This window comes from Aquarana catesbeiana, linkage group LG03 (genome assembly GCF_042186555.1).
Source record: "Aquarana catesbeiana isolate 2022-GZ linkage group LG03, ASM4218655v1, whole genome shotgun sequence".
Taxonomy (NCBI): Eukaryota; Metazoa; Chordata; class Amphibia; order Anura; family Ranidae; genus Aquarana; species Aquarana catesbeiana.
The window spans coordinates 649,245,505-649,261,265 of record NC_133326.1 but is presented as its reverse complement, the minus strand read 5'-3'; the positions used below and the strand labels follow the sequence as shown (position 1 = coordinate 649,261,265).

The 15,761-nt window shown below is 44.6% G+C and overlaps 1 protein-coding gene across 1 annotated transcript in view; it reads right to left on the bottom strand.

Moving 5' to 3' along the window:
* Window positions 1-623: 623 nt before the first annotated feature.
* Window positions 624-15,761, bottom strand: part of LG03H19orf38 (linkage group 03 C19orf38 homolog) — a 55,564-nt gene continuing 40,426 nt past the window's right edge. The window contains exons 6-10 of the mRNA XM_073623639.1: window positions 15,276-15,368; window positions 15,166-15,190; window positions 13,487-13,527; window positions 13,108-13,157; window positions 624-2,067 (exon numbers count right to left, since the gene is read on the bottom strand). Of these exons, the coding sequence (XP_073479740.1) occupies window positions 1,966-2,067; window positions 13,108-13,157; window positions 13,487-13,527; window positions 15,166-15,190; window positions 15,276-15,368 (311 nt within the window). The 3' untranslated portion in view covers window positions 624-1,965. The remainder of the gene's footprint in view (window positions 2,068-13,107; window positions 13,158-13,486; window positions 13,528-15,165; window positions 15,191-15,275; window positions 15,369-15,761) is intronic.

The window sequence follows — 15,761 nt, the reverse complement described above, 5'->3', positions numbered from 1 at the left end:
TATAGTGCTAGATGTATCAGGGATGTAGAGAGGCCACAGTGTAGGGGGTATCAGGGATGTAGTGGGGTCACAATACAAGGGTTATCTTATGGTATATGGTAACAGTGCTGGGGGGAATATCTAGGGTGTAGAGGGGTCAGAGTGCTGGGGGGATATCTAGGGTGTAGAGGGGTCAGAGTGCTGGGGTGATATCTGGGGTGTAGAGGGGTCAGAGTGCTGGGGGGGCTGGGGGGATATCTAGGGTGTAGAGGGGTCAGAGTGCTGGGGTGATATCTGGGGTGTAGAGGGGTCAGAGTGCTGGGGGGATATATGGGGTGTAGAGGGGTCAGAGTGCTGGGGGGATAGCTGGGGTGTAGAGGGGTCAGAGTGCTGGGGGGATATCTGGAATGTAGAAGGGTGAGAGTGCTGGGGGATATCTGGGTTGTAGAGGGGTCAGAGTGCTGGGGGATATCTGTAATGTAGAGGGGTGATAGTGCTGGGGGGATATCTGGGATGTAGAGGGGTGAGAGTGCTGGGGGGATATGTGGGATGTAGAGGGGGCAGAGTGCTGGGGGGATATCTGGGGTGTAAAGGGGTCAGAGTGCTGGGGGGATATCTGGGGTGTAGAGGGGTCAGAGTGTTGGGGGGATATCTGAGGCGTAGAGGGGTCAGAGTTCAATATATATTATATGCACAGGACAGCTATGTTACTTTATGTATGTAGTATTTTCCCACTGTTTCTTTGCTGTACAGAATGATTGTTCATGTATTTAATGCAGGGCTCCACCCAAAAAAGGGAAGCTCCGCTTGTCTGCCTCCTACCTACTTGATGTCTGTTTACCTGCGCTGTCTCCATTGTAGGGGCCCCAGAGCATTACTTTGCCCAGGGGTCCATGATGCTATTAAGACGACCCTGAAAGCAGCCACTAGCCATTGCACACCAGCTTGTGTTTACACCACGGGTTCACACCACGCTTGGGTTCACACCACGCTGTCAAATTTCAAAACCTTACTATAACATAGGTGTCCATTCTTCAACTCCCATGAAACGTAGGCATAGTTTTTTGTGACCGTTGCATACAACAACCCATGGCCCAAAATATAACCTTACAAATGAGTTTCATTCCTTTTGGACACGTCACAGCTGTCACTAAAACCTGATCCCAATAACCAACCACTGATACAGCAAACCCAAAGCCTAACAAGTTCTAACCTACTAAAAAAGGGTAAGGGATGGTGGGACAATCTTCCTTGATGCTTGTTGTCCATTGGTCCCTTGTTGCTTTAGTGTGCTCCTCACCTTCTGTCCCATCACTGCCTTCCTTTACCATACTCTTCATTCCTCCCCTTTCTCCCTTTCTGTTAGCCCACACAGTCAAATGCCGTGGTAGGCCCATGGGAGTCAATGGCAATGCATCAAAACACATATAACATGCCTTTTGATGCCCTGGCAACAGGTAGTAACAAGCCTTGGTCAATGGCTGTTACCCTATCCACTCCAAATTCAAAATTCAAAAATGCATTAAAAATGCACAGTCAAAACATAAAGGAAATGCACATTGGCACATGACAACGGACCTGCCTAAAAAAATACACCTCTGCACACACACATAGAACTAAATGGGCCCTAAAGGGGCCAGGGAGGCTTTTTCTTCTCTTTTAAAGCAAACTGGATCGTTCTTCATTTTTTTTTGTCTTTTTTGGATCAGAACAATGTATTAACAAGACGTATTTTTTTAAGAATGAAATAAATGTATCCTATTATAATGTATGTAATCCATCATTGGTAATGTCACATCAAGGCCCAGGAGATGTTTCATTTAGGTCTTCAGGCTTTGAACATCCGTGAATGTTCCTTAACTGACATTCGAATAAGAACAAAGGCAAACAAGGACACAAAATAGAGGTATTGTCCACGGATCACAGAGTCTGCACTCTGGTTAGAAGAGGTCACAGTCCTGATTTGGAAATATAATAGCAGTCGGGTCATGTTCTGAAGCTGCTGAAAGGTTGTACAGATCCATGGTATGTATAGGAGTTTTTATAGGTCAAGTATGGATGGGACATCTCAGTCTCTGCGGTGGATTCCTGGTTCAAGGGAAAGGAATAAGCTGATTATTTAGTTACATGGATTATAGCAGTTCTCTAGGCAAATGTGAATGTGAATGTTCTGTTCTATTCTTTTATTTTATATTCTGTTCCGTTTTATTCTATTATTCTATTATTTTCTATTTTTTTTTCTATTCTTTTTTATTCTATTCTATTTTAGCCTATTCTTGCCTATTCTCTAGGCAAATGCGAAGAAACTTTTACTACGTTATGCATTGCTTAATATCATCAAACATATTTTAAATGCAGCGAATATAAATACTTGAATCTATCTCCATGAACATCCTTTGTAGAGATGTGCACAACCAAAAAAAAATGTGTTTTGGCTAGTTTTGGATTTGTTCGTTAGGTTAACCTTTTCGTTTTGTCTATGTTATTCTTTTTTTTTCATATCTAGTCTATTTTATTCTATTCTATTTTTTTTTCTATTCTATACCTTTTTCTACTCTATACCTTTTTCTATTCTTTTCTATTCTATTGTTTTATATTCTATTCTATTTTATTCCATTTGATTTGATTTCAATTTTATTTTATTCCATTCCATTTTATTCTATTCTATCTTATTCTTTTTGATTTGATTCTATTAAGCAACCTAAGTAGAAATCATCATCTTATTTCACTTTACTGCATTTATTGCAATATGTTTCCATTTCAAATTCATTTTCGAATACGGATATTTTGTTTTGTTACAATTTATTTTGAATTCTTTGAAATTCGTTAAAATACATTACGATACATCGGAATCTCCGAACAACAAAAATTTTGTTCGAATTTTGATTCGTATCGAAGCAAATTGCACACGTGTAATCCTTTGAATGACACTGCAAACAAGCTTACAGCTCAGGGGAGCAAAAGGATGGACTTGGCATTGTTATGGGTCAATGGTGCTCCAGGTGAGCAGAGACAAAAACAGGGATAGAAAGCAGCAAGAGAGATCCTTCTAGGAACAGCATTCAGCTGTACATATATGGAACGTTTAGCAAAAAGTGTAGTAAGCGTGTACTCATATTCATATCAGTAGTGTATTTAGGTTTTGTGCTGCCCTAGGCCTGATTAAACTTGTGCACCCCCTAATTTAAATATGACCCACCCCTTCCTGTCAAGGCCACACCCCTTGCTGTTTAAGACCCGCCCTGAAATTTTTGAGTGGGGACACTAGTTCTGAGGGTCGGGGGGGGGGGTTAATCAATGGATTCCCTTAATTTGCATAGATTTCCTCTCACTTCCTGTTTGGCTATGGGGCAGGAAGTGAAGGGAAATCTCTGCAATGGGGCAGGGATGGTAAAAAATAAACTGACAGGGGCTATAACCCTCCCTTACTCTATCCAAAATTAAAAAAAAGTGTCCACCCCATAAGACTGGCGCTACACTAACAGTGTAGCGCAAGCTGGCGGGAACTCTTTTCGTGCTGCCCCCCTGCAAAGTTCTGTCCTAGGCCTGGGCCTTGTCGGCCTAGGCCAGGATACAGTGCTGATTCATATGGTTGCTTGATACCCATCCTCGGGTCGAGCAACCTGTTTGAGAACTTGTGGAGAATATGACTGTCTCCACGCAGAGTGGTCGTACTCGATGCTCCTCTGGGTTTTCCAGAGATTTCTACACTACGCTAGGCTGTTGAACAATAATAAAGGGGACAAGGGCCCAAAATTGAACCAATATGTGGTCAGCAGGGGCACCCATTAAATAAAAAAGGTGTTTCCAAGTGGATTTGTCAGAATTTTGTGTTTCTAATGCCCCGTACACACAAGCGGATTTTCCGTCAGAAAAATCTTGGATTGTTTTTTCCGACGGAATTCCGCTCAAGCTTGCCTTGCATACACACAGTCACACAAAAGTTCTCTGAACTTTCGACCGTCAAGAACACGGAGACGTACAATACTACGATGAGCCGAGAAAATTAAGTTCAATGCTTCCGAGCATGCATCGAATTGTTTCCGAGCATGCGTAGGAATTTTGCACGTCGGAATTGCTACAGACAATCGCATTTTCGGATAGGAACTTTTTCCGACCGAAAAATGTAGAACCTGCTCTCAGTCTTTTGCTGGCTGGAATTCGGCCAGCAAATGTCTGATGGAGCATACACACGGTCGCATTTTCCGACCAAAAGCTCCCATCGGTCTTTTGCTGGCCGAATTTCCGATCGTGTGTACGCGGCATAAGAACAAGTTAAAGCACACCATCAACGCGCTTCTTGGCTCTTTAGTGGCCACTTCATCAGGAAAAGCTGTACAGTACACTGGATGAATTACATACAAATGTGAAAAAAATAAACATTTTTAAGGTGAATCCAATGGATGGAAACATTCATAAAAGTTAAAGTTAAAGAGTGTAATGGATATATGTATATTGGGTGCTGTAGTAAGCTACACATAAGCAATGGTTTGTACTGTAATATTCTGTGTTAATGGTTATTTGGGTTTAACCTCATATCAAGCATCTCAGTATTTGCTGAAGTGCTACATTTTCATGATACCGCTTACCAAAGGACATAGTTCCCAGTGTTGATGGAGTGTCTTAACCTGTTCTTATGATCAATAAATATCGACCTTCCTGAAGACTGCACTTGAAAGCACCTTTGTATTTAATGGGTTCTTCTTCTGATCACACGTTGGTTTAATTTTCGGGACTCATTCCCTGTCTCATTAATGTGCTGCTGCCACAAGGAATGATCTGTATTGCATACTTACATTGGTCCATGTTGGCACGATGTAAGTATCCATTACTCCTACCTGATAGACCACTAGGAAAGCTGGAAATCCATAGTTGCCAACTGTCCCGGATTTCCCGGGACATTCCCGGGACTTGGACTCCATTCCCGAATTTGTGGTGTCCCGGGAAATGTCCCGAAAAATCCGGTTCCCGTTTTCGAAACCGCCGCCGCCACCGCCGCTAGAGGTCGGCGGCCGGCGGAGACATTGTCTCCGCCGGCCGCTATTTTATTGAAGTTAAGGAAGACGGCTTGGGGGGGCTAGACGAAGCTTCTGCGTCGCCGCCCACCCTCCGCCCCGCTCCACCTCAGCCCGCCCCGCCTTGCCCCGCCCCGCTCTGCCCCGCTCCGCCTCGGCCCGCCTACCCCCCGCCCCGCTGCCAGTCTGATATGGAAAGGGGCGGGGGGTTCTAGCCATGCTGCGGACACACCTCTAGGACACCTCTGAGGTAGGAGGGGGGGGCGCGCGCACCGCTGTGGGACACCTGATGTGAGTGGGGGGGGCACTGGGGACACCTGATGAGGGGGGGACACCTGATGAGGGGGGGCACTGGGGACACCTGATGAGGGGGGGGGCACTGGGGACGGACACCTGATTAGGGGGGGCACTGGGGACACCTGATGTGAGGGGGAGCTCCGCCGGGGACACCTGATGTGAGGGGGGGCTCCGCCGGGGACACCTAATGTGAGGGGGAGCTCCGCCGGGGACACCTGATGTGAGGGGGGGGCTCCGCCGGGGACTCCTGATGTGAGGGGGGGCTCCGCTGGGGACTCCTGATGTGAGGGGGGCTCCGCCGGGGACACCTGATGTGAGGGGGGGCTCCGCCGGGGACTCCTGATGTGAGGGGGGGCTCCGCCGGGGACACCTAATGTGAGGGGGGCTCTGCCGGGGACCCCTGATGTGAGGGGGGGCTCCGCCGGGGACTCCTGATGTGAGGGGGGCTCCGCCAGGGACTCCTGATATGAGGGGGGGCTCCGCCGGGGACACCTAATGTGAGGGGGGCTCTGCCGGGGACCCCTGATGTGAGGGGGGGCTCCGCCGGGGACTCCTGATGTGAGGGGGGGCTCCGCCGGGGACTCCTGATGTGAGGGGGGCTCCGCCGGGGACTCCTGATGTGGGGGGGGCTCCGCCGGGGACTCCTGATTGTGAGGGGGGGCTCCGCCGGGGACTCCTGGTGTGAGGGGGGCTCCGCCGGGGACTCCTGGTATGAGGGGGGGCTCCGCCGGGGACTCCTGATGTGAGGGGGGGCTCCGCCGGGGACTCCTGGTGTGAGGGGGGGCTCCGCCGTGGACATCTGATGTGAGGGGGGGCTCCACCGGGGACCCCTGATGTGAGGGGGGGCTCCGCCGGGGACCCCTGATTGTGAGGGGGGCTCCACCGGGGACTCCTGATGTGAGGGGGGGCTCCGCCGGGGACTCCTGGTGTGAGGGGGAGCTCCGCCGGGGACTCCTGGTGGGAGGGGGGGCTCCGCCGGGGACTCCTGGTGTGAGGGGGGGCTCCGCCGGGGACTCCTGGTGTGAGGGGGGCTCCGCCGGGGACTCCTGGTGTGAGGGGGGGCTCCGCCGGGGACTCCTGGTGTGAGGGGGGGCTCCGCAGGGGACTCCTGGTGTGAGGGGGGGGCTCCGCCGGGGACTCCTGGTGTGAGGGGGGCTCCGCTGGGGACATCTGATGCAAGGACGGACTCTGCTGGGACACCTGATGCAAGGACGGACTCTGCTCGGACATCTGAAGCAAGGACGGATGGCTGGTGGCAGGCGACGTGGCTAGTGACACGCTCAGGGATCCCACTGATTCTGCATTATGGTGAGTTGAATGATTTCATTTTATATTACAATGTAATAATAGAAATAATGCACTTCAATCATCCTGACACTATAACAACCATGGTGTCGGGATGATTGAAGTGCTAACACCAGGTGTTTGGAGTATCTTTATCTGCTGATTGTTAAACTTTCTAGAATACACATATTTCTATTGTGTAGGATCTGGGGCTGCTGTCCCGTCATTTCCCTCTCTCCCCCTCTCTCTCTCCCCCTCTCTCTCTCCCCCTCTCTCCCCCTCTCTCCCCCTCTCCATCCCTCATTCATCTAAGACTCTAACCACACCCTCTAGAGCCACGCCCATTTAAGCCATGCCCACTAATTCGCGTAAACCACGGCCATTTTTTGCCGCGACGCGCTTCGCGCGCCACACTTGTCTATTTTTGCTAGGCCACGCCTACTGACGAATGCCCCGCCCCCTAATTATTGGACAGCTCCGCCTACAGCCACAAAAGTGTCCCACATTTTTTTTTTACAATGTTGGCAACTATGGAAATCACTGTAGTAGTTGACACTACTACAGTGATAGCCGTGATCTTCCCAGTCTTGCTGGGGTCCTGTGCAAGTGGCTTCTCTCTGCACACTTACCAGAGGGGGTCATTCAGTCAGCACTCTTAGAACGCTGTGTACGCTTTTCAATGAATACAAAGCATTCTCTGATTGGCCAAGGTGGAGAGGAGGGGCGGTTTGGTAACTATGCAGAGAGGAAGATTCCAGCTATCATTGTAGTAACGCTGACTACTACAGTGATTTTCATTTTCCCCAGTGGCCCCTCAGGTATGAGATACAGGGATGATTTACTAAAGGCAAATAGACTGTGCACTTTCAAAGTTTGCAAAGAGGTAAGTATAACCTGTTTATTATTTTTATGGGGAAAAAAATGAGCCTTTACAATCACTTTAAAACTCAAACCACAATAAAAGCTGATAGTTTAGCACAAAGTAAATATGTACAGTATGGTGTTGATATACTAAAGTCAAGTAGACTTTGCACTTTACAAAGTGCAGTTGCTCCAGAGCTTAGTAAATGAAGTTGTTTCACTTTACAAAGAATACCCAATCGCATGCAAGGAAAATAAAAAAAATGCATTTTTGCTTGCACATGATTGGATGATGGAAAGCAACAGAGCTTCTGCTCATTTACTAAGCTCTGGAGCAACTGCCCTTGCAGAGTTCAACTGCACTTTGCAAAGTGCAAAGTCTATTTGACTTTAGTAAATCAACACCATACCGTACATATTTACATTGTGCTAAACTATCAGCTTTTATGGTGGTTTGAGTTTTAAAGTGATTGTAAAGGCTCATTTTTTTCCCCATAAAAATAATAAACAGGTTATACTTACCTCTTTGCAAACTTTGAAAGTGCACAGTCTATTTGCCTTTGCTCATTTTTTTCCCCATAAAAATAATATACAGTTTATACCTACTTCCTCTGTGTAGTGGATTTGCACAGAGCAGCCCGGATCCTCCTCTTCTCGCATCCCTCTTTTGCTCTCCTGCCCCCCCTCCTGTTCAGTGCCCCCACAGCAAGCAGCTTGCTATGGGGGCACCCGAGCTGAGTCACAGCTCCCTGTGTCCATTAAGACACGGAGCTCCGACCCGGCCCAGCTCCTTCTCTCCCCTGATTGGCTAGCTGGTTTTAAATGACAGCAGCGGGAGCCAATGGCGCCGCTGCTGTGTCTCAGCCAGTCAGGAAGGAAAATCTTGGGCTGCCAAAGGGGACTCGTGGACATCGCTGCACAGAGATGGGGCTCAGGTAAGTGTTAGGGGGGCTGAGGGCGGGCTGCTGCATACAGAAGGCTTTTTATTGTAATGCATAGAATGCACTAAGATAAAAAACATTCTGCCTTTGATCTATTGATCTGCTCTTTAACTATTGATCGCTTTTTTTACCTATTTTTATTTTTCACTTTTCGTAATTTATTCCCAATTTTTTTAAATCTTTATTTCTTTTTTGGATCCTCTAAAAAGTAAAATAGAAAATCATTAAATCCCTCAATTATACCACATTCATTAAAACCATACTGACTGCCGAAAATGTCCTGTCTCTGCAATCACCAAGAATGGAACTTTCCATGGTTTCCATCTCTGTCTTTTTCAAACCCAGTAAAAAAATATTGCAACATTGTACTTTTTTTTTTAACTGTTTATGTACTTAAACATAGGCATTACATTTTGATTTTTCCCTCTTGCTTTATTCCTTAAAACTGTAGCATGGAATTTAATCCACTTTTCAAAAATGTTATAGTTAGTGAAAAACAGGTACAATTTTTAATTGCATTTTTAATGTAATTTATAATGACTTATAAAAAGTGCCCTCATGGACAAATTTGTACAAAGAGGACAAATCTAAGCACACGGCATGGCATTTACAGGAATTACAAAATCTTCCTGCGTTGGAGGCCGTTTGCCCTGTTTAAAAGGGATTGGAGCCAGAGAAAGTAACAATAGTCCTATTGTAGAAAGAGGCAATGCTCCAGAGACCTGGATTTTCTAGGTGGAATGTAGCTGGTGGTGAAAAGCATTTAAAAACATGGCACGTATTCAACAAGTGTTTAACAGCAGACTATACACCAAATAGATCATTTTCTACCCTTGTATGTAGAGTACATAGCCAAATTATTGCAAAGTCCCACCCACAATCCAGTGCTGTTATTCTTAATAAAAGGTTTGGATGAAGAGATTCAGTAATGAAAACTATTGGTGTAACAATCATCTTTTAGCCTTCGCCATCTGCTGCTCATTAGTCAGTATTGTACCTCAGGTCTCTGCAGTGCACTCCTGCCCTAATTAGGAGTGTTTTTGAGACTGCTGGACATTCAGCTTGTGCCTCATCAACAGAGTAATCTGTCTGCTCATAGGCTGGATAAAGGTCTGTCAGATTCTGACTTCTGCCTGATTGTTCATGCACTGGAATACTCCAGTGATTGTTCAGACTTCATTTGTGCTTGAATAATTGTTTATGCTTGCCCTTTTTATTGGCTTGTCACCTCTGATATTGTCAGCCCGTAGCCAATATTACCGTCAGCCTGCTGAATCTGCCACTGTCTGCTCTGACCATCTGACCCACAAATTACATTACTTTGGCATCTGTTAGTTAGCTGTCACCCCTTGGTCCACCAAATTCTATGATAACTGTATGCAACAGAACCCCTGCCCACACTTTGGCTGGAGGAAGCTGGTTATTAGAAAAGAGAATGCAATTCATTCACTTCTACCATTATCTCCCTAATGACCTTCATAAAAATCATCAAAAGGACAAAGATTCTATCTCTACACAGGTCAGTGAACTCTAGATAAGCATTCAGTGATTATCACTTTTGATGGAAGCAGACATCAAGTATTTTTTTAGATAGTTGCATAGTTGGTGAGTTTGAAAAAAGACCATCAAGTCCAACCTGTGTGTGTGCTTTTATGTTAACATTACATTGTATATCCCTGTATGTTGTGGTCATTTAGGTGCCTATCTAGTAGTTTTTTTAAATTATCGATGCTCCCCGCTGAAACCACTGCTTGTGCAAGAGAATTCCACATTATTACTGCTCTTACAGTAAAGTACCATCTACGCAGTTTAAAGTTTAACCGCTTTTCTTCTAATTTTAGTGAATTACCATGTCTCTTTTTAAGTTCCCTTGTGCTGAAAAGTTTTATCCCTATTGTGGGGTCACCAGTACGGTATTTGTACATTGAAATCATATCCCCTCTCACGCGTCTCTTCTCCAGAGAGAATAAGTTCTGTGCTCATAATCTTTCTTCATAACTAAGGTCCTCCAGTCCCTTTATTAGCTTTGTTGGCCTTCTCTGGAGCCTCTCCAGTTCCAGCACATCCTTCCTGAGGACTGGAGCCCAGAACTGGAACGGCATACTCCAGGTGCGGCCGGACCAGAGTCTTGTAGAGCGGGAGAATTATCGTTTTATCTCTGGAGTTAATCCCTTTTTTAATGCATGCCAATATTCTGTTGGCTTTGCTTGCAGCAGCTAGGCACTGCATGCCATTGCTGAGCCTGTCATCAACTGAGACTCCCAGGTCCCTTTCCATCCTAGGTCCTCCCCCTAGTGCGTAGGTTGCATTAATATTTTTTGGCACCCAAATGCATTATTTTACATTTTTCTATATTAAACCTCATTTGCCATGTAGTTGTCCACCCAATTAATTTGTTCAGATCGTCTTGCAAGGTTTCCATATCCTGCGTTGAAATTATTGCCCTGCTTAGCTTAGTATGGTCTGCAAATACTGAGATTTAACTGTTTATCCCATCCTCCAGATCGTTTATGAATAAATTAAACAGGATTGGTCCCAGGACAGAACCCTGGGGGACCCCACTTTCCACACCGGACCATTCTGAGTTCTCCTCATTTATTACCACCCTCTGAACTTGCCCCTGTAGCCAGTTTTTAATCCAGTTTTTAATCCATGTACTCACCCTTTGGTCAATGCTGACAGACCTTAGTTTGTACAGTAAATGTTTATGCCTCTAGATACACCACGTCTATGGGCCTTCCTTTATTTAGATGGCAGCTCACCTCCTCATAGAAGGTTAATAGGTTGGTTTGGCAAGAAAGATTCTTCATGAATCCATGCTGATTACTGCTAATGATACCGTTTTCATTACTAAAATCTTGTATATAATCCCTTATCGTTCCTTCCAAGAGCTTGTATACTACTGACGTTAGGCTATCTGGTCTGTAGTCCCCTGGGATATATCTTGGTCCTTTTTAAAATATTGGTGCTACATTGGCTTTTCTCCAATCAGCTGGTACCATTCCAGTCAGTAGACTGTTTGTAAAAATTAGGAACAATGGTCTGGCAATTACTTGACTGAGTTCCTTAAAGACCCTCGGGTGCAAGCCATCTTGTCCCGGTGACTTATTAATGTTACATTTTTCAAGTCTATTCCTAATTCTATCCGCCCTTAACCATGAGGGTGCTTCCTGGGACATGTCATGAGGATAAACCTTGCAGTTTTGGTTACTGAAGCCCTCCCCGTTTCCCTTGTGAAGACTGAGGAGAAGAATAAATTCAAAACCTTTGTCATCTTTCCATCCTTTGTAACCAGTTCCCATTCATCATTATTTATGGGGCCAATATGGTCTGTCCTCTGTCTCTTACTATTTATATACTTAAAGAATTTCTTGGGATTGTTTTTTACTCTCCTCTGATATGTGCTTTTCGTGTTCTATCTTAGCCGCCTGATTGCACTCTTACATTTCTTATTGCATACTTTGTAAAGTTGGAAGGCTGATAAAGACCCCTCAGCCTTGTATTTTTTGAAGCCCTTCTCCTTTGCTTTTATATGCATTTTTATATTGGAGTTAAGCCACCCAGGATTTTTATTAGCGCTTTTAAATGTATTTGCCAATGGGATGCACTAGCTAATATCCTTATTTAATATTTAATAAAGCACACCCATTTTTCTTCCGTGTTCCCCCATGTTCTTTGTTCCTAGTGTTTTATTCCATGTAATATCTTCTAGCAAGGAGCATAGTTTATGGAAGTTGGCTCTTTTGTTTCCTATTTGTGTGATTTATACTGAAACTAATTGACCTGTGATCGCTGTTTCCTAAATTGCCCCGTATTTCCACATCTGTGATCAGGTCTGTATTGTTAGTAATCGGTAGGTTTAGTAATGCTTTGTTTCTTGTTGGTGCATTTGCCATCTGACCCATGAAATTGTCCTCCAAGACATTTAGGAAATGGCGAGCCTTAGACGAGTGAGCGGAAGGAACCGCACAGTCTATGTCTGGATAATTAAAATCTCCCATTATTACGACACTTTCCATCCTTGCTGCCATTCCAAACTGTGATAGGAGATCCGCCCCCCCCTCCTCCCTCTGGTTAGGGGGCCTATAGCATACTCCCAGAATTACTTTCCCCTTGGTTTCCTCCCATTGTAGCTCTACCCATAAGGTTTCCACCTCCTCCCTTGCTCCATTTGTGATGTCGTCCCTCACATTTACTTGTACATCATTTTTGATATACAGGCATACCCCTTCCCCCTTTTTACCCTCCCTATCTCTGCAATCTAGGGAATACCCTTGAATGGTTGCGAGACAATTATGAGTGCTGTTGAACCAAGTCTCTGAATAACAGCTCTAGTTCTCCCATCTTGTCTGCCAGACTCCTGGCATTAGTGAACAAGCCACGTAGTTTTGACCGAAGGCATACTATCTCCTTATTGGGTGTTCTGAGGTGGCAAATAGGACTTGTTACTATACTTACCTCGGGTTTAGATGCTTTAGTCAACCTACTACTAATGCCCTCAATACTACCCTCTGAAATTTGTTCCACACTGGCTATCTCTACATCTGGTCCCCCACCCCATTGCCTAGTTTAAAAGCTGACCTGCACCTTCCCCATATAGGTGCATTGACTCTTCCATACAAAAGTTATTCCTCAAAGTTTGATAGGCTTTCCACATGCTGAACACAGTATTAAAGGACCCAAATTAAATCCATAATATATGGGTAGAAATAACCATGCAATAGACGTACCGGAGAGCTCACCATGGGAAAGACCTTGTTATTACGGCTCAGAGTCCAATCTGTAAGAAGTAGAGAAAAAATAAAGGTAGGCTGTTATACAAGTAAGAAAGGGACTTACTTCCTGTCTGCTGTCCATGGTACTAAGACAAGAGGAGGAAGATCAGTGAGAGAGGAAATGGCCATAAGAATGGAAGGAGAGTAAAGACTGAATAGTGAGGAAGAGGAGTAAATTGGGAGTAAGCATGAATTGCAAGTGAGGATAAGGAATGAACCAAGAATGAGAATGATGTACAAACTGAATTGAGTGATGAGGAAATACACCGAAGGCTTAGCAAAAAGGGCTGAGGAAATAAGCATAATATAAGTGAAGGAGGAAAATGAAAACAACCTTTTGCCATATCTTCATTAATCCAGATAGATCCTTTATCCCTGTAGATTGGAAACAGTAGACAGTTATATGTAACAGGTGATAGATCTATAGAATGGACAAACCTATATCCTCCCCAATGAAATGAAATCTAAAACAATAAAATCTTAGGCCCACGCCCTTTGCAAACACACCCTAATCTTTGCCAACCATGAGGTTACCTAGAAAAAACACAGCTATAACCAAACACCAAAAGATACACACAAGCTCCCTGCCATCCAGTTCTGCAACCAACATCTGACTGGGTGTAGATCCACAGCCAAATTTCATATACTGATGGCAACCAACGCTCTCCATAAGCAGTCTTGACCTTGTTCACATTATCAGCTTTCGTAAATGGAAGAAAATGTGTATAGCAAGCATTCACAAGACATCTACAATATTTTCAGCCAACTTTAAAGACTAAATATTTAATGAATAACAGGCTAAATACTTCTACATACTGCCACTAATGCCACAGATCTTCAATGCTACCCTGGCCTTCAACATCCAACACTTCTGGGACTGTCAGATTGGCTGATTCCACTTTGCGCACTGTGGCTTCTTCTTCCATCACCTACATCACCACAGAACATAATAATGACATAGCGGTCAGCAGAAGGAACCACAGGGCACAGAGGAGGACCAGGTATGTGTCACATTAGGAAGGATGTCCAATGCAAAAGCCAGTATAGCGCTAGAAGACAACAGAGATCTGCAGCACAGTAATGACCTTTGTCTTTGCAGAAAAGCCTTTTTAAAAAAATGTTTTAAAACATTTATGCTCCATTCACATCTAAGCATTCTGTGAATACGCTTGCGTTGCCATTCATTGTTAATGGCACCCCAAATGTGACCAGCAGATGCACATTTTTTGACATTGACAAACACCCGAAAGCTCTTGGTAAAAACTCACTTAAAAGGTGTAGAAGCTTATATGTCGCACACAGGGTAGCCGATTCAAATAAATAGGCTGCCCTATGCATATAGCGCGAAAACGCCCCACAAAAGTTGTGAAAAACTCCCATTCGCGTGACACTCAGATGTGAATGCCGTCAAGATCTGCGTTTAACACTCTCAGACTGGAGCTGAAATATACCCACATACAGGTATGGGTGGCAGACCTTGCCCTGAGAAAAGCGACCCACGGTGTATATGTCACACTGGCATTCTGCAACCACAGTTGAAGTTTGGCCTTATAGGCTTACATAGGTTGCATTCATCGCCCAATGCGGTTTCATTTTTGACTTGGCCACAGCAGGTGAAGAGCCCTGACCAGCTGCATGCCCTGCTTTAGATGGGCAATCTTAACTGACAGCTTTTACTGCCCCGTGCCCACCCATGTAAGGCAGCCTTAAGCATTCCAAGAAGGCTTCTTGATGATTGCAAAAACTTTTTAGAGTGCTGGCTGTGCACAGTGCTTCTCAGAGTAGTATTTACAAGCTGAAGCATATGGGAAGCAGGCCACTACCTACCCAATACATGAAGGGAGATATCCATCAGAGAAGGATGGGAGCTCCCCCCTCCACACACACACACAAGGAAACAATCTTTCTATTTAATGAAAAGTACCTTTAGGTTAATTTTGTGTTTACTGATTTCGAAAAAACAATACAATAGCATAGAAGATGACAAGAAGTACCTTTGTCACCTGCACTTACCTCTGTTCCTGCTTCTTCTGTTTACCTAGCAATTAAGAAATAAATCAGATTATATACAGGGAGGACAAATCATGAAATGTACAAAATCAATACTTACCAAGGATACTTACTTCTTTGGATTAGGCAAACAATCAGAGCTACGGAAGCCACTAGGATCACAAAACCAATGAGCCCACAGACCAGGACGATCACCCACAAAGGAACTACAATAAACAGCAAAAGGAAAATATAAAAATATAAGCAAAAGTGACAGTAGTAGATGTAGAAGTAAATTATTATTATTAATACTGGAAGTAGTAGTAGTATTCAAGTAGATACACATCCCAACTTAATGCTAAAGCATTGTGTATCATAAACAACGGCCATTTATTTTTATAAAATGTTTGTCTTCGCCTTTTTTTAATTGTTTGTTAAATCTCAGTGCTACTGATCTCCTGCAGCTTCTTTGCAGCCACTTTACTGTCTACTGTTTGCATAAGAATATTTCATATTCATTTTTCCAGCCAGCAGGGGGAACTCTAGCCTCTTTTTTATGTTTACTTGTCTTTCCTTAGCTGCTTTATTACAAACAAATTTGCAGAGCTCAATAGCTCAGT